The 27,852-nt window shown below is 40.8% G+C and overlaps 2 protein-coding genes across 4 annotated transcripts; one reads left to right on the top strand and one right to left on the bottom strand.

Annotated features, from left to right (window-relative positions):
* Window positions 1–1,790: 1,790 nt before the first annotated feature.
* On the top strand, window positions 1,791–14,713 carry slc2a12 (solute carrier family 2 member 12). Its single transcript, XM_061704496.1, has 6 exons — window positions 1,791–1,875; window positions 3,499–3,617; window positions 8,925–10,178; window positions 11,626–11,748; window positions 14,213–14,345; window positions 14,416–14,713. The coding sequence occupies exons 2-6, from the start codon at window positions 3,521–3,523 to the stop codon at window positions 14,501–14,503; spliced, it is 1,695 nt and encodes a 564-aa protein (XP_061560480.1). The 5' UTR covers window positions 1,791–1,875; window positions 3,499–3,520; the 3' UTR covers window positions 14,504–14,713.
* An 89-nt stretch (window positions 14,714–14,802) lies between these two features.
* tbpl1 (TBP-like 1) lies at window positions 14,803–21,407 on the bottom strand. 3 transcript variants are annotated; one of them, XM_061705036.1, is made up of 8 exons: window positions 21,297–21,407; window positions 20,590–20,707; window positions 19,622–19,882; window positions 18,332–18,414; window positions 17,830–17,893; window positions 17,378–17,481; window positions 15,729–15,823; window positions 14,803–15,542 (listed from the first exon to the last, which is right to left on the bottom strand). In XM_061705036.1, exons 3-8 carry the CDS (start codon window positions 19,754–19,756, stop codon window positions 15,460–15,462), a joined length of 564 nt encoding a protein of 187 aa, XP_061561020.1. In that variant the 5' UTR covers window positions 19,757–19,882; window positions 20,590–20,707; window positions 21,297–21,407; the 3' UTR covers window positions 14,803–15,459. The 3 variants fall into 3 exon arrangements, with proteins under 3 accessions (XP_061561020.1, XP_061561021.1, XP_061561019.1); XM_061705037.1 differs by lacking the exon at window positions 20,590–20,707 and having other exon boundaries at window positions 19,628–19,882; XM_061705035.1 differs by lacking the exon at window positions 20,590–20,707.
* Between the last annotated feature and the right edge of the window lie 6,445 nt (window positions 21,408–27,852).

Genomic DNA, 27,852 nt, shown 5'->3' on the forward strand with positions numbered 1-27,852 from the left:
CAGAATCATCTTTATTTGCCAAGTATGTCCAAAACACACAAGGAATTTGTCTCCGGGAGTTGGAGCCGCTCTAGTACAACAGACAGTCAATTTACAGAACACTTAGGAGACATAAAGACATTGACAAAAAACAATTGTGCAAAAAGATGCAGAGTCCTCTAGCACTTAGAGCAGTTCGAACGACTAATATTGCAATAGTCCGGTGCAATGACCATTGTGCAAAGGGCGCTGAGACTTCAAGGAGTGAATGCGGTTTAAAGTGACGAGTAGTGCGATCGTCTGGGACAATGTCGGTTGTGCAAATGTTACAGATACTCCTCAATCAGTGTGCAAATGGAGCAGATGCTACTCTGGCATGAGTGGCCAGTATATGCAAATAGTGCAGCATGGCGAGACAACTACAGTGAGTGCACAAGTAATACATAATTGGCCCCACAGAAATGTGACAACGAACTCAAGCCAAAAAATTTCCAGCTTGTTGTAATGGAATTATAGGTTAGGTGTTTAAGAAGTTGATCGCAAGAGGGAAGAAGCTGTTGGAATGTCTACTAGTTCTAGTTTGCGTTGATCGGTAGCGCCTACCTGAGGGAAGGAGCTGGAAGAGCCGGTGACCGGGGTGCAGACGGTCCGAGAGGATTTTGCACGCCCTTGTCTTAGTTCTGGCAGCGTGCAAGTCCTCAATGGTGGGTAGGGGGGTACCGACAATCCTTTCAGCAGTTTTGATTGCAGTGCGTGATTGCGGAACCAGCAGGCCAAATTATTATTATTTTGTTTTGTTGTCAAAGCAATGCAAAGAAATAGAAGCGCATCAGGAAAATCCTTATATTTAATGACCATCATTAATTTTACCTGATCCCCGTACGAGAAACAACAGGAATCTTGTAAATTTCACCTGCACTGTTTAGTATGCAGGTATTTATTCCACAGTCACACTGGTTGAATCTTTGGCTAAAAAGTTACCGAATCAATTTCAAGCCACTGAATCGTTTTCGGATCGCATCGTTCTACAGTAAATGAACTAATATCTGATCTGCACACATTTACTCTGCAATAACGAAAAGCCGCTAACCTTCATTGCGCAACTCAAAACCCTCGCATGCACTGTGCAAATGTGGGGGAACCTTCCATTTAAAAAGAAGTTCCAGTTTGTACATGAAAATTAGCGGTGACCTTTGGACTGCTGGCTAATACGCTTCCTGCAATAAAAACGTCAGATAAGAAACAGGCAGATATGATGATGAATAAATGATTACTTTATGTCGAGAACATTTGCTGACCAAGCTGGACGCCCTTTGTGTGTGTGTGTGTGTGTGTGTGTGTGTGTGTGTGTGTGTGTGTGCATTGCATAAGACGCTCGCAGTGGGAATCGAATGGCTGGGTTCTCTAAACATGAACCCGGCACAGAAATACTTCTCTTGGAAGTAACGAGACAACTGCAGGGTGGGGGGCCAATGGCGGTCTTGAGAGGCCTCGTGCTTGTATATCTCATCTGGATTAGTTTTGCTACACATGACATTGTATTTTTCATGATGAACATTTATTTTTTAATGACCATTTCCGATATGAATAGCTTCCAAAAGTCACGTTCCATACAAAACATTGCTCCTCATTAACTGTCCGGTGGCCATATTCTGATACTTTCTCAGAATGTACCAAAGGTTTTACTGTTCAATCGATTTGGACCAATAGCAACCTAGCAGGGGCGTTGCTTGGGTGCACACGCGCTTCCTATTGGTGTTCTCAGCCAAAAGTGGGCGTGGCTACAGAGGCTAGCTTCGCCAAAACAAGCACGGCCGCAGGAATAAGTGGAGAAAAAAAAAGGTTGAAGAAAGCGAATGGGGCGACAAAGAAGACTCTAAACGAGCCAACGAGCAGGTAGCGTACACCTCCACCGCTTTTGGCCTTTTTCAAAGTTATTTGTAAAGTTAGTGGCAACTGTCGTCGTCACTTGTTGAAGCGTTTGGAATAGAACGACCCACAGTACGTCACGACGTGACGTCAGGAGGCGACCCAGGCATTATTATTAAAAACAATATTTTTTTGGGGGGGGGGGGGGGGTATATCCTGAACTGAGTGAATTGTTTGTTTTCTATTTTATTGCTGTATAATTAAAAGCAATTCTCTCCAAATGTTCGTTTCCCCCCCTCATAAAAACTCACCCAAAACATTTTGTTAATAATTTTCCTCCCTAGATGGTTAAAATTTAACATTTTAAACTGTCACACAAGAGTAAAAATCAGATAAAGGTTGTCAATATTAAGACGTGAAAAGAATAAAAGTCTCAAACCTCATGCACACTCATTTTTTAAAACATTTGTAATTGCATAAAAAGAAGTCAACCCCTGTGAAACATCAAAATAAAAGTTGTGCTCTAAACGTTTTTTCCATCACTGTCCAATGAAAAAGAGTATTGCCAAATGTGGGCTGTTTTCCAAGTAAAAACAACAAAAAGTAATCAACAACAAAAACAGCAATAAATAATTTGAAAAAAAATAATCCATATAGGAAATCACAGAAATAGTAGAAGTCTTGACTCACAACTTGAATTACTTCTGTGACCAAGCGCCTAAACCAATTTACTTGTAAGATCATATGAATTTTCGCATTTGAGATGAATTGAAATACCATTAATCTGTTCCAGCCCCCCCCCCCCCCCCTCAACAAATTTTTTTTTTCATGGGTTAAATAAAGAAACATAGCATTTTATTGTATAGTAACAAATGAAAATGAAAATAAATTGTAGTAGAATTGTAATTAACTTACTGTAACTTTTATATTATTTGTGTGTTGAAGTTAACTAACTCAAATTTTGTCTTAAAAAAAGCCCATAAGACAAGGTACCACTGTAGAAAAAAAATTGTAAAGTTTAGGCAGTGAAGTGAATCTCGGCTTGTCTTGTCAATTATGAGGGAGCGAGAAATCCCAACACATTGGAAGTCAGACAAGTTTCGGCACCTCACAAACAGAAGATATGTGTGTTATAAACAATGTTGCGGTAGGTAGAGAAAAGTGTGTGTTGGGATTATGAGAAAAGATGACGCGGTTCAAGGAGGAAATGGTGAACACCGCGTAAATAAAGCCACTTGACGTTCGGTGAGTCAGGGCCGCTCATAGCGCGTTTCATAGTTGTCTATCTGTGAATAAATGATTGTCATCAAAAGCCTTTTCTCAGTCTTGTTTTTGTTGTTTTATAGTTTGAGGTATCACAACAGAAGAAAATATTAGCGTCAAATTCACTGTTCCGCTTGACATGTTTCGTTTCACAAAAAGCTTTTTGCTCAGAAACTAGTGTTTTTGGTGAAAACAACCCATTTAGCAGAAAAAGCTAGACACAAACCTTTTTTCTGGTTAAAGAAGAGAGCCTACTCTTTCGGCGCTTATGTGTCACCGAACACAATATTCTGTGTGTATATCCTTTTTTAACATGAACTGTCACACAAGTACAGCGAGAAATCAACCCTTGTCTTTTTCATGATTGGGGATGTGTAAATGTGGTAGGCCAGCTGCTAAGTGCTCACAGATGGACTCCGACAGCCTAACCAAGATGATGTCCAGTGAGCCCCCAGGCAACCTGTCCCGCGATGTCACCCGGGCCCACAAACCCGCCCCGGGTCCAGGTACTACACAGCATAGCACAATGTTCTGCTCACTCTGAGTCCTCAAATGGGCGGGGGAGAAGAAAAGAAACAAATTCCACACTGATGACAGTCTTCTGCGAAAATTATCTATTAAATGCTCACTTTTATGTATCTTGCTGCACCCTTTGAGAAAACACTACTTATTTAACACACGCATTTCAGCTCATCTGTTAATTATGCGCAATATTGATTGAGGTTGTTTGCACGCGTTGAAGATGCAGTGCATTGATTGACTGATTGATTTCATTTTGAACATGTAAACAGTGAGATCAAAACAAACTAGACAAAATACAAGTTGTTAAACTACATATATTTGAAAAGGAGTGGGAAGAAGTAAAAACTCAGCATACTGAGAGCGTTTTTTTTAAATATATATATATTTATAGCTAAATAAGGTGACCAACAAAAGTAATACAAAAGAATAATAAGGTTCGACTAGATCTCAAAAGGCAAAATTGCAAACAAACAAATAACATAACTGATTGATTGGATCTGACAATAGTACAGTATATATTTATCAGGTGACGTACTAATTCATTTCGGGTTTCAAGACAGCGTCCCGTGTAGCTGTGTATTATTTTCTCCATAGACACATTAATTCCCTGCTGTTTTGCTGTTCAAAGTTGGTTACTCTCCGCTACAATGAAGAAACCTTCCAGCCAAACCTTCATGACAAGTGTACTGTATCATCCAATCACAAAGTATTCCGGTGCTTTGCTACTACGTCACGATAGCTTGGTAATTAAGCGTGGCTTTGTGATAACGATACTTGCCAGAGGTGTAAGCCGTGGAAGCAATAATTAGTGACTTTATGCTGCTTTGACACTGGACACGAAGCCAGTTTTCACCTCTGCAGCTCGGCATAGTGTTTAGCCGCGTTAGCTAGCCAGTCGTAGCTTGCAGGCAGCTGGGGTGGCACAAAATAGCGTGCGCCAAGCACTCCCCTATCGTACCTGAACAGCAGAAAGCAGGGAGGGACTGTACAATGTGGATGCGCCTTTTTTATTAATTTTTTTCCTCAAAAGTGTAGTGTCCACAACCGTGTGCTGGCCGTGGTTTTTGCATCACAATATTCTGTTTCGGCCATTTTCTTTCGGTGGCAAAAGTATTTCGGCCCAAAACTGAAAATGCACTTTGAGGCCAGTTTTGGCTAAATATTTTTTGGTGACCGAATCTCTGGTGCACCCCTATTATAAACAATAATGAAAATATTACCAACATATATTTAATTAATTGTTATTTATTTATTTTTATTGATATTTGGATTACATACCATAACATTTCTTATTTGTTCATAACTATTTATTTGAAAACCAAGTTGAATATTTATTTTTAGGATTATTTATTATTTTCATAGAGCTACTGTATAATGTAGCTATTATTTATTTTTACACTATTTTTAAAAAATGATATAAAAGGATTTTTTAAAATTACATTATTATATATAAAACATATAATGATGTAATGCTAGGTAATGGAACCAACATATTGGATCTTTTTCATTGATTTGTAATTGTTTTTAATACTCTTAGTTTGCTTAATGTTAATTTATATAATGTTAATATTAATTATTATTATTTTATTATTGTATTATTATTGTAGTATTAGAAACAATGTGTAGCTCAATGAGGCTACCAAAATAATATTTTCTATACTAACATATTTTATGTATAGCTAAATGTGGTAATGGCTCTAATTCATAGATTGTCACTAGCGTGAGTACAGTACCAACAAATGTGATGTGTTTTTTTTTTCAATGAAAACCATGCACATACTGTACATGCACATAAAATGACCTTTGAGGATCCCGCAGTTCACAGCTGTGTTTCTCTACATTGTGTAATAAAAGCAACAAATCAATTACAATGAAAAGGAGGCAGTTTAAAACTGGTCACGATGCATCACTACTAAATAGCGACAGGGAAAAATCCATCACTGGAATTTACGATGAGGTTCTTCATGACCTATTTGCACAAGTCGAGAAATTAGATTGCAACAGCATAATGCTTCTTGTTTACCCTGTGGCCTTTCTTTATTGCTCAGTCAGCACTTTTAAGAGCATGTCAGAAGGCAAATGGTCCTGGAATGTTGTTCACAAAGGTACTCACACTCTGTACTTACAGTGACTAGTAAAAGTCTATACACTATTTAGATGCCAGGGTTTTGTGATATTAAAAAATAAGAGAGATACATGATTTCAAAACGTTTTCTACTGTTAGTTAGAGCTATAACTTGTACAACTCAAGTTAAAAAAAAAAAGATGATATTTAAGAGGAGAAGTAAAAATCGACTAACCCCAAATAAAGTTAAGATGTTCTAGTAGGCTTTTCCTGCCCCCCCCGAGTTCCATATTTTCCCACATGTTTGGGGGGGGGGGGGGGGGGGGTGTTATCGTCCAATAAAACCAAGGTTGAACATTTTGGCCTTAATTTCAAAAGACATGCTTGGCACAAATACAACTTTAGCAGCCCTTGGCCCACATGGACAAACCAGATAGGTGCAAAAAAAATTTGTCTTTTGTTTATTTGGCACCATGAAACTAAACAATTGGAGCAATACATTCCATTAGAATCCGATCCATACTGAAAGCCATCAATTACGGTAAAACCCCCTCTCTACGTTTTTATTACTCAGGATTTTCCACTATACAAAGTCATATGATATAAATATATGATTTCGACACAAAATTGACCATTGAACAGGATTAAAATACTCCATAAAATCTCTTAAATACAAATGTATGCATGAGCTGGACCCATGCCTGTACACTTTAAAGAACTTGAAAAACAAAACAAATACAAGTACCCTCACTCTTCCAACCAAGGGTGCGAGTTAAACTCTGCAGTGTTTAAAGTCCAATCGAAGTACATACTTGCGTGCTCAAGCATGACTTAAAGCCTCTGACTGACAACACAAAATGTGCTCTACTTAAAACGTTCACAGCCTCGGTGGAAACAAACAAAAGTTACATACAGAGAAATAATAATAATAATAGATCAAAGGGGGACTCAGTTCCAACAACACTGCTCATCATAAAAAAAAAAAAATTTTTAAAAAAGCAACACCAGACTGACTGTGAAGCATGGTGGTGGTAGCATCATGCTTTGGGGGAAAACCCTTAAGGCTTCTGCTGGAAATGTCGGGGAAAGCCTAAAAACACATCTGAACACTACTTTAGAGTCTTCAATCAACCGACCACGCATGTTTTTGGGATGTGGGAGGAAACCGGAGTGCCCGGAGAAAACCCACCCAGGCACGGGGAGAACATGCAAACTCCACACAGGCGGGGTCAGGATTTGAACCCCGGTCCCCAGAACTGTGAGGCAGATGTAATAGAACAACTGATTAAACTCCAACACTTAAGTTAACAGACTTAAATGTAATTATGTACAAAGGTGCTTTTCACAAACAACAAGAATTGCAGAAAATAATTTCTGTTTTATCACAGTAACTTGGCGACACGGTGGCCGACAGGTTAGAGCGTCAGCCTCACAGTTCTGAGGTGCGGGGTTCAATCCCCGGCCCCGCCTGTGTGGAGTTTGCATGTTCTCCCCGTGCCTGCGTGGGTTTTCTCCGGGCACTCCGGTTTCCTCCCACATCCCAAAAAAAAACATGCATGTTAATTGAACACTCTAAATTGCCCGTAGGTGTGAATGTGAGTGTGAATGGTTGTTTGTTTGTATGTGCCCTGCGATTGGCTGGCAACCAGTTCAGGGTGTACCCCGCCTCCTGCCCGATGATAGCTGGGATAGCTATCGACCCTAGTGAGGAGAAGCGTCTCAGAAAATGGATGGATGGATGGAGCACAGTAACTTATATTGCTCGTACTAAGGAAAAAAAAACAAGTTGTTTAAGACAAATATCCATGTTAACTGGGAGGGCTGGCAGTGAATGGTTAAGAGCTATCTCATGTCGTCTCGACCTTTATGCTATCAAAACGTTGTGTTCCCATACCTTTTATTAAGTTGTGAACTGACCATTTTGTTGTTGTTGCTGAATTAGGTAATTGCAACAACTGGAAAAAAAAGTATATGTCAAAAAGCAACAATCCCCCAAAAAAGGTGATTCGATCTCTGAAGTTTTGTGCAACTTGAAGCATATTTTTGCCCACGAAAAATTCCAGTCATATTTTGAATGGTATGACCTAAGGTGGTATTCAACTTTGGAAGTTCAAATGAAATAATAAGCTAGAAAGAGTCCTATTTACTAATTGTGCACAATCCAATTAAAAAATTGTGTCACAGATTATGACGAGTGCAGTATTAGTAGTGTGATCCCACTACGTAACAAACTTTCATCTTGTTTACGTTAGCTGACATTTGTTTTAGCGTTGTTTTTTATATCACAATGAAAAACTGACCTTGTTAGCTGGTTTTTCGGTGCTCTTTCTGTAAGGTAGCACCAAGGCTTTGGCTGATAGAAAATGACATTGCATTGTATTTCCTGTATCCACTATTGCTGCTTAAATTATGCAAATTTCCACATTGTTGGACTAATATAGGTTATCCTTTCTTATATTGTAACTATTTATTAAATATACTTTTGTCTGTATATCTTTCTCCTGATAATTAACCCTTGTCCTACCTTCGTGATAACGATACTTGTCAGAGGTGGAGCTTATCCGCTGTCATTGAGGCGATGACAAGTAACGTATGCTGCGTTGACACCAGATGCAAAGCATACTTTCTTCGTCGTGTTTAGCCACATTAGCTAGCCAACCATCGCTCGTTGGTAGGTAGGTGGGCCGGTGCAAAATGGCCCTCCCTGCAGCACCAAGCATTCCCCGATAATACCCGAACAGCTGAAAGTTGGGTGACGGTTTAATGTGTAAGTGCTTATTTATTTTTTTAAACAATGGGCTTTATTTCTAATGTATGACATTTTTACTGGCCAGCATCTGAAGCATCATGGTGGCCCAACACAGCAATTAATGTCAGAGATTTTATTTTAATTTTTTTAAAATATTCGGAAGAATTATTGTTGCGAGTGTAACAAGTCAGTGTTCGGTGAGTTCTGTTACAAAATACGGACTATATGTAACATTTGACAGCTCCGATTTCGTATAGTGAAGGTCCGCTAGCCTAATGCTAACACATAATGTGAAACATCATAGTTGAGATAACGGAAATTAGCATATAGAAATGATAAACCTTCATCCAACTGCTACTTAGCACACATGTAGCAGCAACACATACAAACAGAGCATATAACAATGCTCACAGGCATATATTCTCTCTGCTGTGTGGGAACAACGAGTGGTACTCAAAGAAGTGTTTCTTCCCCCAGGCTGTAGCTGGCTGGTGGTGGCAGCAGCCATGGCAGCATCCTTGAGTGGCCTCATGCTGGGCTACGAGATGGGCCTGACGTCGGGGGTGCTGCTGCAGCTGCGCGGTGTCCTGTCGCTGTCGTGCCGCGAGCAGGAGCTGCTGGTCAGCTCCCGGCTCCTGGGCGCGCTGCTAATTTGCCTGGCCGGCGGTCCCATCCTGGACCGCTACGGCCGCCGCTGCTCCCTGCTCCTGAGCGCCGGCCTGGTGATCGGCGGCACCATGCTCCTCATGGCTAAGGCCTCGCTGGCGGCGTTGGCGTTGGGCCGCATCGTGGTGGGCATGGGCACCTCGCTTTCGGGTACAGCGGCGTGCCTGTACATTGCAGAGATCTCGCCGCGGGAGAGGCGTGGCCTGCTGGTGACGCTGTACGAGCTGATGCTGGTGGTGGGCGTCATGCTGGGCTTCAGCTGCAGCTACGCTTTCGCCACGCTACCCGACGGCTGGGTGTACACGTTCGGACTGGTCATCCCTCCAGCACTGCTCCAGATGGGCGCCCTCGTGTTCCTCCCGCCCAGTCCGAGGTTCCTGGTGGCGCGGGGTGAGCTGGAGCTGGCCAGGGAGGTTCTGGCGCGTATGAGGGGTGGCGCGAAAGAACAAGTGGAAGTGGAACTCAGGGATATCCAGATTGGGCTCAAGGAGGAGTCAGAGCACAGCTTTGTGGAGCTCTTCAGCGCCAAGTCCAACCTGCGATCGCGTCTCCTGACGGGCATGGTGCTCGTGTTCCTCCAACAGGCCACGGGGCAGCCCAACATCCTGTCCTACGCTTCGCCCCTGCTGCGCGGCGTCGGCTTCCACAGCGATGACGCTGCCACCCTGGCATCCACCGGCTTCGGCGTGGTCAAGGTGGTGGGCACGGTCCCGGCCGTGCTGCTGGTGGATCGCGTGGGGCCTAAAAGCTTTCTGTGTGTTGGCGCCGTGGCCATGGGGATGTCGCTGGCGGCTCTGGGCGCACTGACCCTGCAGAGTCAGACGCAGCTAACCAGCCTGTGTGTCAGCCACCCGGCACCCAACCATACCATTGTCACATGGGATCACAACAGAACGGAGAATGAGACCCAAATGTTTATCACAAGCGCCCCCGTCTGGTGGACAGACGATGACAACAGGTTGCTGCGAAGTGGGCCCGTGGACGATAAGTCTTCCTCGCTCAAGTGGGCGTCACTCATCAGCTTGCTTGTGTTTGTGGCCGCCTTCTCCATAGGCCTGGGGCCAAGTAAGCAGCGCCGATTACCTCTAAAGCCCTAATTAGCCACAAAAAGTGCGATAATGAAGCGGTTCTCAAACTTTTTGAGTGCCCTTTTTGGTACCCTCTTTGTAATCCTGAAGCCAATTAAGCATAAATATCGTGTACCCTTAAATGCCATAGGAAGTAAGAAGTTACCTCATTTTGAGAGTCTTAGCACCTTAACAAATGTATATTTTTTGGAGGAAAAACTTTTTAATTTTATGAGAATAAAGTCTTTTTTTTTTTTTTTTTTTTTTTTAAATATATTTGTAATATCACTGCCAGCCTTCCCAGTTAACATGGATATTGACTTCTGGAGCCGTCAATGGCAGTGAATGTGTTAAGTCAGTTTAACTAAGGATAAAATTATTTTCAAGAATTTGATTTTTAAAATACAAGTTTGTTTGTATGTTTATATATATGTTCATTCTGTAAAGCACACAATTCTGATTTAAAAAAAAATTTTTTTTTTTATATAAATAGGACAACAATGTTACACCGCATATTTGAAAATCGCTACTCATTAATTCGTTCCGTCACTCAGTTGACTCGTATCTCAAATTGTGAGACACGTGATGGTGGGTGTATGTTGTGAGGTCCGATGGCGCCATCTAGTGGTGACATAGCTAAAGCCAGCACCTAAAATTTTGGCTCGCAAGACAAAGGGAAAAACAAAAAAGCGACGACAGCTTATAAAATGAAAAATTAATGCACCCTTAAGTCAAGGTACCACTGTAATTGGTTTAGTATGTCTGTTTTATTGGTGCGCTAGTCCCCATATCTTGACTTAAAATTTTAATTTGTTCCCGTGGGGAATAAAAAAAAATAATTGATTGGTTTCCGGCTGGCATGGCCACTATAGAGCACCTCGTTGTCAGCTATGAGTGTGCATACGATGTAAATCATACAAGTAATTTTGCAGAACCCTTAGCCAGTGATTTTCAACCTTTATGGAGCCAAGGTACATATTTTACAATTGAAAAATCTCACGGCACACCAACTAACAAAAATTTCACAAAAAGTGGATGCATTAATTACTGTATATACTTCCTGCCATCTAATAGAAGAGCATGTATTTGCTCTGTCTGTCACTATGCCTCACTGGCATTAATAGATGAACAAAGATACACTATTTCTTGTAAATAAATAATTTTTTGAGCAATTAGATAACATTTCATAAATTCCCAAGGCACACCTGAAGAGCGCTCACGGCACACTAATGTGCCCCGGCACACTGGTTGGGAATCACTGCCCTAAGCTATGGCTCGCGGACCACAGTTCAAGAACCACTGAGATGAAGTATTTGTTGCACTGTACGGTGAGGGACAAAGTGCACATGCGCTCAACAAACAAGTACAATAATCTTAGATAATCAACTGCCACTATTAATAACTTCACACACGTTGTATTTGTGTGTTATTTTTTGGCTTTCCAGTGGTGTACGTGGTACTGAGCGAGATCTTCCCCATGGGCATTCGCGGGCGAGCCGTGTCGGTGGTGTCGGCCGTCAACTGGGCCACCAACCTACTCATCTCCATGACTTTTCTCACCATGACGGGTGTGTTTACGCTCTCACATTCTCTCCTGGTATTCTCCACACCTCATCATCTAATACCACTGTCACATACTGGCAGTCACAATGTCCAAACACAGTACACGCTGTGCTAAACAAACAAATGACTCAGCGCAGAGAAGGGGGTTCAGTCTGGTTAAATGTGTGCGCTTGCAAATATTTCTTATTTTAGATAGAATTTAAATATTAAATTCACATGTAACAACTCCATTTAAATGTTTATTCAGCGCAGACCACAACAATAGCTACAGTCACTTAAGAGATTCAATAGTTACAATTTCTAAGTTACAAATATACTATACAGTGAGACAAAAAAGTAGTCAGCCACCAATTGTGCTCCCACTTAAAAAGATGAGAGAGGCCTGTCATTTTCATCATAGGTATACCTCACCTATGAGAAACAAAATGAGGGAAAAAAATAATCCAGAAAATCACATTGTCTGATTTTTAAAGAATTTATTAGCAAATTATGGTGGAAAATAAGTATTTGGTCACCTACAATCAAGCAAGATTTCTGGCTCTCACAGACCTGTAACTTCTTCTTTAAGAGGCTCATCTGTCCTCCACTCGTTACCTGAATTAAGGGCACCTGTTTGAACACGTTATCAGTATAAAAGACACCTGTCCATAACCTCAAACAGTCACACTCCAAACTCCACTATGGCCAAGACCAAAGAGCTGTCAAAGGACACCAGAAACAAAATTGTAGACCTGCACCAGTCTGGGAAGGCCAAATGTGCAGTAGGTAAGCAGCTTGGTGTGAAGAAATCAACTGTGAGAGCAATTATTAGAAAATGAAAGACATACAAGACCACTGATAATCTCCCTCCATTTGGGGCTCCACGCAAGATCTCACCCCGTGGGGTCAAAATGATCACAAGAACGGTGACCAAAAATCCCAGAACCACACGGGGCAACCTAGTGAATGACCTACAGAGAGCTGGGTCCAAAGTAACAAAGGCTACCATCAGTAACACACCATGCTGCCAGAGACTCAAATCCCGCAGTGCCAGACATGTCCCCCTGCTTAGGCCAGTACATGTCCAGGCCCGTCTGAAGTTTGCTAGAGAGCATTTGGATGATCCAGAAGAGGATTGGGAGAATGCCATATGGTCAGATGAAACCAAAATAGAACTTTTTGGTATAAACTCAATTTATCGTGTTTGGAGGAGAAAGAATGCCGAGTTGCATCCAAAGAACACCATACCTACTATGAAGCATGGGGTTGGAAACATAATGCTTTGGGTTGTTTTTCTGCAAAGGGACCAGGACGACTGATCTGTGTAAACGGGCCATGTATTGTGAGATTTTGAGTGAAAACCATTTCCATCAGCAAGGGCATTGAAGATGAAACGTGGCTGGGTCTTTCCGCATGAAAATGATCCCAAACACACCGTCCGGGCAACGAGGGAGTGGCTTCGTAAGAAGCATTTCAAGGTCCTGGAGTTGCCTAGCCAGTCTCCAGATCTCAACCCCATAGAAAATCTTTGGAGGGAGTTGAAAGTCTGTGTTGCCCAGCGTCAGCCCCAAAACATCACTTCTCTTGAGGAGATCTGCATGGAGGAATGGGCCAAAATACCAGCAAGTGTATTTTATTTTATTATTTTATTCTGACAAGAGCTGCAGTGGGTGTTTTACGAGGCATCCCATGACCGTGAGGAGATGCTGGGATAATTCTTACCAGACTGTGACAGCGCCAGATTAATTAGATAAAGCTATGCAAGATTTATTCAATAAATCATGGCAGATGATTGACAAGAACTAGCCAGCTACTGTTAACTAGCTGGTTTATGAGAAGCCGATGTTCCCAGACAGCGTGAATTTTACGGCAAAACAAAAAAATTTCTGTGCAAAACAGACCACGGCCACGATGCGGCGAGGGATCATGGTTCAAGTAAGCCATTTTAAACAAAACAAAAAACAAAACAAAAACAGCGTTTTGGGCAACATCATTTTCCAGAGGGAAAACTGGTCGCTAAATCGCGCTAGCCAAAAAACGTCAGCTGTCTTCTCTGGGGGTTTGACAAAATCTGCAGCCCCCCGCCCCCCAAAAAATAACTGCTGCCAGGACTTAACCAGGGGGACTTAAGAGTTTTCAAATACTAAAATTGGAATATTGGATGGAAGATACACTTTAGTAAATTAGAAACAAAAATAAATTTGTAATACTTAGAAAGCCATTATGAAACTTTTACCAATGTTTGTAATATATTTGTTACTTTCGCTATAAATAAATCTCAGTACAGAATGACTGTGTTGTTCTATACCATGATAATAACATGAATACCTCTAAATCATCACTTTGTAAAAAGAATGTTCCATACAGCTGTAATTTACATTGGATTAGATGGTGCGGCTCTATCTAATATACATTTGTGTACTAGCCCAAGGAGAGCAAAACACATTGCAGGGGAGCTTACATAAAAACGTGTTTTGTTTTGTTTTCCAGAGAGGATTGGCGTTCCCAACATGATGTTCCTGTACGCCGCAATGAGCTTTGTACTTCTGGTGTTTGTCATGCTCCGCGTGCCCAAGACAAGAGGACGCACGCTGGAGGAAATCTCAAAAGAACTGGCTAAAAAGTGAGTTGCGCCAGGATTCCTTAGCTACTAGCTATAAAACCTCATCTGTTTTTGTCCTCCATCTACCCAGGAAGCATTTTGAAATCAGCCTGTGCAAGAAGGTCCAACATCAGGAGACGAGCAGTGTGTCCAGAGAGATGCCCCCAAACATCCTGTGACCACTTGATGAGACCGAAAATGCCACTGAAATAACATTCAGTTCACTCTATGCAACATTAAGCTATAACGGGTTACATAACGGTTATGGTTAAATTTATTGTACACATATTCAAAATGTTTGTAACTTTATGTCCCCTTTAAAACTTTTGGTGATTATCTGTTGCTTTAAAAGACTGACTTGTGTTGGCCTCTTGAGTATTAAATTTGTTTTTTAACACTGGATTACCAGATCATAATGCTCACATTCTCAAACGCACACATACACACAGAGCAGCAGCTTTAATTATTACATCTTTATTTTTATATAAATTACAAAAGAGTCACATCTTTCAGTGGTGGAAAAACATCGCAGAGCCGACACAACCAGAGTGTCACACTCGACAGCTCTGAGCTCGGATCCTGTTTAAAAGGATTGTACGACGTTGACTGGAATTAAGAGTAATATGGGTAAAACCAGAGTGAGTTGGGGTATTCGCATGAGCATAAATATTAAGAATGTCTTACCCGTCACATCAGCACCACTTAACCAAAACAGAGCTCATATTTGAAGTTTGCCGCAGTTAAAACCATCTCAACCTACACTAAGACATCCTAAAGATTTTGTCCTATACACACACACACAGGGCCAATGCTGGAATAAAAAAAAATATAATAATAAATGAAATATTTACAATTTACAGCGAGTGTAGAAATTTACAAGAAATTAGCAATTTAGTGTATGTAATGCCTGTCAAGTGAATAGCTGAACATGAGAAATGAAGAGGTTTGTATTTATCCGTGGACGGAGAAAATGAGCTTCAGTGCCATTGTCGGTATTCTGGTTGCTTGTTCTGATGGGATGAGACGAGTTTGAACTTTTTTTTTTCTAAAACAGCAGCGAGTCCACAACAACCGGTTCGTGTTTGTGTCAGTTTACGTCTGTCTATGCAGAACCATGCTGAATTTCAAGTGTTCCTCACTTGCAGAGCGGCTTCTTGCACTCAAAGAGTAGCGGGTACACCTGCTCCACAGCCGTGGCCACGTTCTGTACGTTTGGTCCTGGTGGGGGCCCAGGGCACGGTGAGAAAGCAACAAATCAGTACCACAGAGGTGGATTAGGAGTCAATCCCATGCAAGAATTCCTCAAGGGATCATGATTATGTACACAATGTGACCTAAATACTTGATTTCTGAGCTTGTTCCCCACTGAGGTGTGTCATAAGTGTTTGTGTGTGTGTAAGGTACCTGTCACTGTGAGGCTGCCCGTGGAGAAAACCTGGATGGTGGCCTTGATGGTTTTGATCCTGTAGGTGGCCGCGGGGTGGAGCTCCGGCTCGTAACTGACACGCAACATTTTGAATTACACCACTCACAAAAACTTAGGGATATTGGGCTCTGGAGTGAAATTTCAGGATAAACCTAAAATGTACTATAACCTCTGCTAGGGAAAATAATTTGACATTCGGACTTTTTAATGCACGTCCTAATGTTCTGTTTTAGTACATTTTGCACATCCTGCTGTTCTGTAACAAGGAGCTGAACGTCATAAATCACCCCTCCAAAAAGGGCGTCCACTTCTATGCCTCGCTGAATCGTCCAGTCTCTTGGTATCTCTGTAACAACCTGTTGATGACCCTCTAAGATTAAACTTCCCTTTGGAAGATCCTGTTTGAAGTCCTGCAATTATGAGGTACTGTTGATCAATTGTTAAGTGTTGTTTTGATCACATGATGCCAAAATGTGACAGGCATGATAAAGAAGTCTGTTTAAATACCAATTCTAATTGAACCAGGACATTTATCAGTCCATTGAGCATTTATTCGATATGCAGGATATAGGGTTTGGGAACATGTCATCACAATGCAGTGCAACATGGACATATCGTCCATATTTAAAGCTACGGGTCTTTTGTCAACTACTCGCACGTGTCTTGTCAGTGTCTGTATTTCTGTTAATTTCAAATTTTGTCAGACCAATTTTAAGTATGGTAAAACATTGCTGTGTTATGGGTACATAACTTCACATTATCACATTTGTTTTCTTTCCTTTAGTTGTGCCACACAGATGCTCATTACAAGGTCTAACAGTTTATGTTGAAATATGATGTTATATACAGTACATTAGTAATTATATTAATATGTGTGCTTGTTTACATAGCTTAACTGAACTTTTAAAACAGACTGTTAAAAAGCAAACACGCATGCTACTCGCTTTTGCTCCACGTACCAGAGTCCGAATGATGGTGTTGGGATTGCCAGCTTCATCATGTAAAGGCCATGCACCCACCCGTAGGTAAACTGCATGTAAAAGGCTAATGACTTGTAATATTTGAACTGCCCGAAAGTGGAGGGACTAAGCACTCACACCACATATGAGATAAGTGACAATATCGGCCATACACAAAGGAGGTAGATCGAGATCACTTCTCCACCATGTATTTGGAATGTCATACGGCTGCAAACCTTTGTTTATGTTTTCAGGTACCGCTCTGTGGCTTAGCAGTCTAATTTTTCTCGCTAAAATCCCTAACTGTTCTCACATTTTAAAATGTCTTTTACAATGCTATAAGAATGCAGAAAAATCATACAATGGTGGAAGGTAAGTTTTTCTATCAGTGTGCCGAGTTGTCTTACATTGAAAACAGTGTACTCGTATATTGCCCTAAATCTGAAGATTCGGAATATTGAATAAACGCTCAAATTACTTTTCATAACAAATTTCACAATTTTGTGTGATTGTTTTTGTGAAAGAGACTAACGCAAATTCCTGCGCAGCTCTTGCCACTAGAGGTCCCACTTGGTCTATATATTAAAAGGTTTGGTGGAGGGAACCATTGAAAGATTCATACACTATGTTTAAGAGATGAAAAGCATGGTCATGTGATTCAAACCCACCTGGCAATGGGCCGGTTCTTCTTGGTGAAGTCCACCAGGTGGATGGCAAAGGGCATGGAGCACACAGCCAGCACGTTCACCACCTTGAAGGCTGAAAACCTCACCTGGATACAACAAAGGACACACACTGAGGCGATTTCAATATAAAATATAGTGATCCTCCCCGCAATATCGCTGTTCACCCATCGCAGTCCTGTTATTTCGCAGATTTGTCTGTTAAACGTCTTGTTCGTTTGTGTGTGGAAATGTTGGCAATGCATTAAAGATGTGTTTAAATGAAGTTCAATTACCGTAAATAGTTACAGCCACCTCATGACAGTTATTTTTACCCTTTCTAAAGGGAATAACGGTATTTATTTTAGGAGAGGCATTTACTCATTAAAGTGGATGGTGATATTTTCGTATGAACACTGATACAGAGTTAAGTAAGTGGTAAAGGTGATGGTTCCCACCTTGAAGCCGATTTTCTGCAGACAGCGTGCCAACCTGCGAGCACCCTGCTTCGCTTCGTCCTCGCTGAAAGACAAAATATAGCAGGAAGGGATTAAGCTGTGTCCTTCTAATACACAGTAGTATCATACACTAATGAATCAATTCTCATAATATTACAATTGTGGTTGTGGTTTGCAGTAAAGTACAACTGCACTACATCATACTGAGAGGTGTTACAAACACTGCCTTTTGTATAGCTCAAATAAGGGAGAAATTATAAATAAAAACAACAACAGTGTTATAAACGTATAATTGAGTGCCTTGAAAAGGGCTATAAGTGGTATGCATTATTTTTATTATAACTTGTATTAGCATGCTCAAAGGAAGCTTATTTTTAAACCTATTCTTCGGAAGGAGACTTCATTGCTGATCAGCAAAATACTTAGCATAAAATCTATTTTTAAATGCAATTCTGAGCACTTTCTGCTTTAAAATGAAGATGATGTGACCAATCGTTTCTACCTTGTAGCTCCGGTGCAGATAATTTTTCCTGAGGACCAGATGGAAGCAGTTATCTTGGGCTTACGAAGCTTCATGAGGACTTTCTGAAACACAAAAAGGTTGTTTTTTTCCCCCCCCGCTATTGCATAACACTATATGAAATAGTTTTACGATACACTTGTTAATGCAGTCCATCACTAACCTATGCAGTAGTAAAGGTAGCCTCGCATTGAGCCTTGGGAAACGCCGCTAGTTTGCTACTGTAATGCCAGGCAATCTTTACATTAATGTAAAGCAGAGCTGAACAAAATAGAGTTGTCCCAACTGGAAGGGGATAATGAGTTAACGGTTGTTGGTTAAAATCTCAGCACACTTTAAAAATATAGAAAGGCCCCTTTTACCTTTGTTTACCATCCATCCATCCATTTTCCGTACTGCTTCTCACACTAGGGTCGCAGGCGTGCTGGAGCCTATCCCAGCTGGCTCTGGGTGGGAGCCGGGGTACACCCTGAACTGGTCGCCAGCCAATCACAGGGCACTTATAAACAAACAAGCATTCGCACTCACATTCACACCTAGGGGTAATTTAGAGTCTTCCATTAACCTACCATGCATGTTTTTGGAATGTGGGAGGAAACCGGAACACCCGGAGGAAACCCACACAGGCAAGGGGAGAACAGGCAAACTCCACACAGGCGAGGCCAGATTTGAACCCGCGTCCTCAGAACTGTGAGGCAGACGTGATAACCAGTCGCCCACCGTGCCACCTACTTTTGTTTACCATTTTTTCTAATTATAACAACACCAGATTACAAGTACGGGCTTTTTACAACAATATAATTGAATCCTTTATATACTGTAAGTACATTCAATTAATAGGGAACAAATGAGGTTAGCATGTTCGTGTGGCCTTTGCGTGGCAACATTTCCAGTTTCTCACTTGACCCTTTTTGGAAAATTGCTAATGTAAATTCTGTGGACTGAGTAGCGTGTTTAGTGGAATGCCACCAGAATTCTACTGTAATGGCTTGTAATTGAGACATTTCTGTAAAGTTTTATGTAAAAATATAGATAATATAGAGCTTTCTTAAACACCACTAGTATATAATTACAGGGGTCCTCAGTTTTGTTCCTACAGCATGACAAACATTTCAAGGCCATAGGTGTCTGTAAAACAATCAAATGAAAAACAATGACTATTTGAATGGGGGAAAAATCTATGTCACGTGACCATGTATTCATGCTGATGTAACCTAAAAATTATGCATGTCAGGAATGTCGTATTAGCATTTTAATCACAAACATCCTTACCCCCACCTCCGGCTTGTAGATGACGTTGGTTCCCTCCAGGGCGATGGTGCGCAGGTTTAGGTGGCACCTGGTCCTGAATGTCGCCACCACATTGGTGACAATGATATCCAGGGTGTCATCATTGCTTGAATCCATGGAGGAAGTGTGTGTGTGTGTGTGTGTGTGTGTATATGTGTGTTGCACAGAGAGGACCACACTGGGATCGATCCTCACTCGTCCACCATCATCATGATGTTAAGCGCCTGTTGTGCAGATTCAAGGCTGGAGATAAAACAAGGCTGTTCTTTAGCGTTCTTTATTTTTCCACCATTAATGTCACATATAATCTGAAACTAACAAAAAAATTATATTTTCGGGAGTGGAAGTAAAACTAAACAACCGAGAAGATTGTTGTTCGTAAATATTGAATATTTAAGATTGTCAGCACGACTCACTTCCGACCTTAATATCGGGGAAAATTCCCTCTTAACAAACCCCAGATCACAGGATAATCTTAAAGACAAAATAGTCTGGTGTTTGTCAGGAAGGGGGCAAAAACAGCCCTTTTATGTTTGGGGTGTGTACCAGGCCTACCAATCTACTAACACACCCAATGCCCATCCATCTACCTTGTAACTAATCTACACTGCGTTTAAAATTATGATGCAAATTATATTCTTCTTATTGCAGTCAGTATACTTTTCAAGGCATAAACTGTTTGACTATAACTAATACTTTTGAACAAAGCTTCCAATGATTAACAGTATTTTTGAGGGGGAATACATTTTGACATAGAACCCCTTATTTAAAAAGTGCTTCACAATTCTTACATCCATTAAAACTTGTTAGTTTTTGGAGAGTTTCTGCTTGAGTTTCTTTGCGACGGTGCATTGTCATGTTTGCGAAAGCACGCTTCTTTTGGAAAATTTCTTGCGTGTACCAGGCCTTAGTTCCCAATTTACCTAATTAGTTACAATATACCAACTTACCTTGACATGTAGATGATTATATTTTATCGTATTTAAATTTCTCCCGATGCGAAGCCACTTCCTAGCCGGGCAGCGCCACATGCATGAGTCGTCCCTTTGGTCCAAACCTCAACGTAAACTGTATTAAAGTTGGCGAGCGTGCACATTACAGGTCCATTTTCGAAAAAAGCGTTTCGTCTCCTCAGCACCCAAACACAAAGACTGTGTTACACTTCAATGTTTGGCTTTGTGGGAATTCTCATGGGCTGCTATCGCGACCCTCCCCTTCGAATAATCACGACAGAGACTTTGATAAATAAACGTAATAGTTGACTTGGGACAAAATCGTGCATTACGCGCAAGTTTACGTCAAAGATCAGCTTGGTGTTTTGGCTAGCTTGGAAGCTAAACTAGGCTAGGCTAGGCTAGGCTAGGCTTGTGTGATACTATCTTATTGTTGCCTGTTGTGTATTCATTCACCGCGACTGAACAATTCTGATACGAATTACCGTAGCGTTGTTACAAAAAAAAATACTATTGGAACGAACGAATGAAACCACAGGAGCGATGACTATCTAGCAACAAAGAAGGACAGTATGAATGAAAAGTTATTAGCATCTCGAGCTAACAGTCTAGCCGCGTTCAGAATGGTGTCACTGAGGATTTTCCACTCCGTGATTAATGGATGTATTCACGTGAAATATTGTCTTGGAATTGTTTGGATATACCTCATCCGCTTGTCAATGCGGGAGACGCCGACATTTAGGAGCCCGTCAACCGGGTTGTTTATTCCCTCCGCAGGTTAGGGCGAAAAAAATAAAATACAAATGACTGCGCCACCGAGCAAAACTCTTTCCGTGTTTAGTTTACAAAATAAAAGCTAACAAAGGAGCTTCTGGTTTCAACCCCAGAATAAAAGCGCAAAACATTCTCGACTTAAAGATTACTTAAACAAGTAATTTACATATGACGTCAAACAATAACGAAACATTACTGTACACGAGAGCAATAATAAATATAATAATAGCTTATACAAAAATAAATAAATAAATAAATTTGCATGTCATTTACATTAAAATAGAACGTTTTGGAACAGGTTTGGTGCTTCAGGTTTGCAATAATAGTTATTAAAAAAATATGTATATATATATATATATATATATATACATACATACAATGCAGTGTGTATCTGATCCAAGTCCAATGAAATGTGTAAAATATATCTATTTTACAAAGTAGTACAATGGTTGTTGTTGTCTCTTAATAAAACAAAGTGCAAGTGAGTTATTGTGTTTACAAAGGTTTCTCGAATGAATGTCCACATCCATCCAGCCAAGCCAATATTACACTTAACCCGGCTGGTGTTGACGCCATTGGCAGAAAACAATGTGCTGTGTTCCGTTCCGTGTTTACGCTGCGCTTGACGTTTAAAACGCGGCGATTTAGCGACATGTAAGAGGGGGGGGGAGGAGAGGAACATCTGCTCTGAAACAGGTTCTGGAGAGGCTAACATAAAGAGGAGAGTTGGGATACTGTTTACAAGCCAGTGGGAATGTTTGTGTTATCAATGAGAGAATTGGGCCTCATGAATGAGTGTAGTGAAGAGAAATCTATCTTTATAATTCGCATTCAGGCTGCACAAGCGTGTTGTTGAGATGACCCAAGATGTTTATTATGAAGGTTTACAGGGGCGACAATGCTCATTTTTTTCATTCGATCATACCACGTAGAAAGTGAACACGCAGATGTGAGCACTTACAAAGCAATGCATGCAGATATTTGTGAGAATAAACAAAAAGTCCATCAATTGGACATTGTCTCATTGATATGGTGTCTTTATATCGCAGATTTTCACCAATTGCAAGTGGGTCTGGAACGCATCTTTGGAAATGGGGATTCCCTGTACACCGTTTCCCTAATGAATATGCATGTGTACATTGCTGCCATATTAAAAGAGTACGTGTGTGTGTGTGCGTGTGTGTGAGAGAGAGAGAGAGAGACAAAGACGGACGGCGTGTGAGTCAATCCAGCAGCGTGCCGGTGCAGCTCTGGGATCTGCCAGTGTAAACAGAGACGTGGGAACGACCGAGCCTGTTTACATCATCTCCATTCTTAGTGGGACCACGAGGCCATGGTGCGCACGCACACACACAAAGTTTTCAAATTAGAACTTGTATTATCAGTTTCGTGTGTGTGTGTATATATATATATATATCTTATTTATTTGTCTGTATTGTGTCTTTACTGAAAGATTATCTCCCGCCATCCCTCCTGCTGCAGTACATACCTACCTACTTACAGGTACTTATCCAGCTCGTTGCTTACCTTCCAACCTACCGACCAACCGACTTACTACCCTCCTAACCTACCGATCTACCTACCTACGTACCACCTTTATGCCCCTCCTAACCTTCCTTCCTACCTACCACCTTTACTACCCTCTTACCTCCCTACCTACTTATCAACCAACCTACTGACACCACCCTACCTATTGAACAACCTGCCTTCCTTTTGACTCACTGATCAACCTGCCAACGCACCTAATAATCAACAGACCTACACTTACACAAAATATTGACACTTTGTGCTCAGTTTAGACATTCTCACTAAAGGGTATACTCACATTTGTTGCCAGCAGTTGAGACATTACCTATAATGGCTGTTTGTTGAGTTATATTTTGGGGAGATAATATAGTGCACACTGATGAATTTAAATTGTAGCAAAATTTCATTTTATGTCAGTGTCTTGCCCCATGAAAAGATATGATAAAATATTTACAAAAATGCACGGTGAAGTTTACGAGCAATGCTTGGCCAATCCAAATCATAAAAAAAGACACAACAACAACAAAAAACAATATCAAATTATGTCCCTTTTTCCCCTTCGAGGAGTTGAAGTGAGTGGGACAAATAGTGCTAACATCATGGCGGCAGATTTACTGCGCTAACATTAACACACCTGCACAAACGTAAAGGAGTGCGTAGCCATGTTTAGACTAGCTTTGCAAACGATAACACTGACACATGAGCAATCTCTGGCTTCACTCCAAAGCGCACAAAATAACGATTAAATAGTAATCACAGCCGAGGACGTAATCCATCACGAGCGGACATTTGCTCGCGTTGTCATTTGTGCGCAGCTTGGCGGTGATATTTTTAGGATTTTTCTTGTTAGTTGGGTGAGGTATTCCAGGCCCACCTGCTCAACATTTGTCACAGGAATGATGTTGATTTTCATGAAATCTCCGCCATCATTTAGTTAAAAGTTAAGTCATCTGCCACCACGCCCTTGAAACATCATCACGTAATTTATCTCTGACAGTTTTATTTCTGACCTCAATGGACATGGTTTTGATTTGTGTCGATAAGAGTATTTCACCACTTTTATCTTTTAATTCAACAGGAATATTACACAACAAAGTAGCACTCCCTGATGAATAGGCTTGTCTCTAAGGGGTTTTGTGTTTAATACACATAAAAATAAATTTTAAGGGCACGTTATTTTTACTTGTTAGATTCAACTAACTACATTTGTGGGGATTCACTTGTACACTTGAACTAGGATTTTTCACCAAATAGAAATAAAAACAAAAATAATCATAGAAATAAATAATACAAATAAATACAAAAATTAAACAAATAATCTAAAACACCAGCATTTGTTGATTTTTTTAATTAGTAGAAAAAAAAATAAACAAATATAAAATAAATAAAATACGTTAAGATTTCATTTATTTAGTGCCAAGAAAATAATAAGATCAAGCCTCCAACTCCCACTGCAATAAGAAAAAAATAAGACATTTTAATCATGTGCATTATTTATTATTGATCTTTTTCTTCTTCTTCTTGATCCAACCTTGATTCAAATTCTGATGGCTCAATTCAACTCAGATTTCATTCCAATTTCCCTAAGTGTGCACTTGAGACGACAGTTTTTACAATAATATAGTATAATTTCATACAAAAATGTATTGGTATTTAGATATTTTTATATTCTTTTTTTTAGTTGAAAAAAATAACATTATTTGGTTTAAATATTTAGTCACCAATGGTGTAGTGGTACTCTCCCCTGACTTTGGTGCAGGCAGCGTGGGTTCAGTTCCCACTCAGTGACGGTGTGAATGTGAGTGCGAATGGTTGTCCGTGTCTATATGTGCCCTGCGACTGACTGGCGACCAGTTCAGGGTGTAGTCTGCCTTTCACCCGAAGTCAGCTGGGATAGGCTCCAGTGCCCCGCGACCCTAACCAGGAGAAGCGGTGTTGAAAATGGATGGAGGAATGGATTACATATATTTTGTAAAACAAAATTATATTTGTGTTGCGCCAAGAAAATAAGACTGGCCCTCACTGAAATACATAAAAAACAAAGTCGTTATTTATTATTAGGTTAAGTCAACATTAATAATATGTTTATTATTTCTTAAATTATAACTACATTAAAAACATGACTCAACAATAAGAAACAGACTGACCAAAAATGGCATCTTTGGCAGAGTCCCAAGGAGAAAACCACTGCTGACCAAAAAGAACAAAGACTTGTCTTGGTTTTGCAAAAAAAAAAAAAAAAAACATGAGATGAAACAAGATGAAAGTTGAACTTTTCAGAAGGTATGGGTCTCGTTACATCTGGCGTAAACTTAACACGGCATTTCAGAAAAAGAACATCATACCAACAGTCAAACATGGTGGTGGTAGTATGATAGTCTGGGGCTGCTATGCTTCTTCAGCCACTGGATGATTTGTTCTTTACCAGAAAGTCCTGAAGGACAATGTTCCACCAGCAGGACAACGATCCAAAACACACTAGCAGGTCAACTTCTGGCTTAAAAAAATACAATAAAATAAAGGTTTTGGAGTGGCCTCATCAAAGACTCATTGCTAGTTATAGAAAACGCTTGATTTCAGTTGTTGCTTCTGAGGGGGGCTCAACAAGTTATTAGGTTTAGGGGGTCATTACTTTCTCGCACAGGGCCAGGTAGTTCTGAGTAGTTTTTTTCCCTTAATAAATAAAATCACTATTTAAAAACTGCATGTTATGCTGACTTGGGTTATCTTCGTCTGATACTTAAATCTGTTTGATGATCTTAACCATTAAAGTTCAAAAAAAAAACCTAAAACAATGCAAAAATATAAGAATTTAAGAAGGGGGCCAATATTTTTTCACTCCACTGTAGGTCAGTCAAGAAGGAACTTCTTACCTAAACTGTTCCTACAAATCTGGAAGCATGGACATGTACAAAACTGTATCTTGGAATTGAGATTCCCAAATGTCAATTGTGTGTGTGTGTGTGTGTAGGTGAGTGTGCGCGTGTGTGTACTTTGAGGAAATGTCTGAATTGGGGGTGCAAGGGGTGTGGGAAGTGATGAAATGGAAGGAAGGATGTTTTGGGGTGTGTGTGTAAGTGTTTGGGGGGCGGGTTGGGGTGTGGGTGCAGAATGATGGTCAGAAGGGTGTGTATGTGTGTGCGTGCCTGCGTATATGTGTTTGTGTGGGCGCGTGTGTGCATGGCTGAGTGTGCATGCGTGTGCTCCTGTGTGTATGTGTGTCTATGTGCTTGAGTGTGTGCGTGCGTGTCTGTGTGTATGTGCATGTATGCGTGCATCAATCCATCTCAATTTTGATCATACTAGTGTGTGTGCGTGTCTGTGTGTGTATCTGTGCGTATGTGTGTGTCTGATAAAACCAAAATGCGCAAATCTCCCATGCAAACAAAACACACACATGCACGTGCACATGCACACACACACACACACACACACACACGCACACACTGATATTTAAATTAATGGTCTCCTCGGGGAGTCATCCAAAGGCCACGGGCGTTTGGGAGAAAAGATTCTTGGAAAAAGGCTTCATCATCAAAACATTTGCTCATTGGTAACCACATTTTAGCAAGGCGTGGGTGTCAGGGGTCCGGTTGGGGTGGGGGGGGGGGGGGGGGCGCATTGATTATTACGCTAACAAAATACACCACCATGTCAAACTCGCGGCATTCGCTCAGCCTAAAAACAAAAGATTCAATGAGAAAGAGAAGAAGAAGAAGCGAGTAGGTCAACAGGAATCAGAGAACAAATAAGTTCTCATGCTTGTTCTTTTGTCTGACTCCAATGCAGGAAGTCATTAAACAGTGAGCCAATAAAAGTGTGTCAGCAGATACATCGTGTCCCAGGCCTCCATGTAGATACGAAGCACTGGCCTCCCGTTCTCATCACACAGCAATTTACGGGCCCACAAATTTCTTCCTATTGAGTTGTGGGCTTTCAACAGCGCTGTTTCCCCTTTTATTATGAAAAGAAAAAAGCCGTCCTGGGTAAGACAATGTCATCTTGAGTGTGGGAACTTTAACAAGACAATTGGGTCTAAAGCATATTAGTTTGGTCATCATGATTTAATGCTGCAATCCAATTAATTGTGGTGCTCCTTCTACTGTGCCTGCATTGGCCACCAGGTGGCAGTATATTAGAGTCACACCGAGACAAACGAAGACTACTACTTCTACTACTGCTATAAGTGACGCAGTAAGATGTTGTAATGTTAGTCATTTTTCATAGAGGATAAAGAATATATGGCTGTGATTATTGTTATATTATCTGTCGATATGTGTTGCTTCACCATTTATGTTCAAATATCTGTTGCATCTAAAATAGCAACTATCGATGCTAACCATTGGCATGTTAATGGTGTTCTGCGTTGTTTGTTAGAATTAAGATGAGGGGACTTTCCTAAGGCTTTTTGGGAGACTATTCTATGAACTGATGAGAGAAAAGTTCAACTTTTTGAAAGGTGTGTGTTTTGTTGCATGTCACATAAATGTAACACAGCATTTCAGAAAAAGAATATACCAACAGTCAAACGCGGTGGGGATAGTGTGATGGTCTGGGGCTGCTTTTTTCCTTTAGCACCTGGACAACTTGCTGTGATTGATGGAATCATGAATTCTGCTTTGAAAACCTCAAGGAGAATGTTCGGCCATCAGTTCATTACCTCAAGCTGAAGTGCACTTGCGTTCTGCAGCAGGACAACGATCCAAAACACACCAGCAAGTAAACTTCTGAATGGCTTTAAAAAAAAATTAAATGAAATGAAGGCTTTAGAGTGGCCTTGTTAAAGTCCTGACTTGTATCCGATTGAAATGCTGTGGCATGACCTTAAAAAGGCCATTCATGCTCAAAGACAACCCAATGCTGCTGAATTAAAACCATTCTGCAAGGAAGAATGGGCTAAAATATCTCCACAGAGATGTGAAAATAATCATTTCCAGTTATAGAAAACACTTGATTTCA

Source organism: Phycodurus eques, chromosome 18 (genome assembly GCF_024500275.1).
Source record: "Phycodurus eques isolate BA_2022a chromosome 18, UOR_Pequ_1.1, whole genome shotgun sequence".
Classification (NCBI taxonomy): domain Eukaryota; kingdom Metazoa; phylum Chordata; class Actinopteri; order Syngnathiformes; family Syngnathidae; genus Phycodurus; species Phycodurus eques.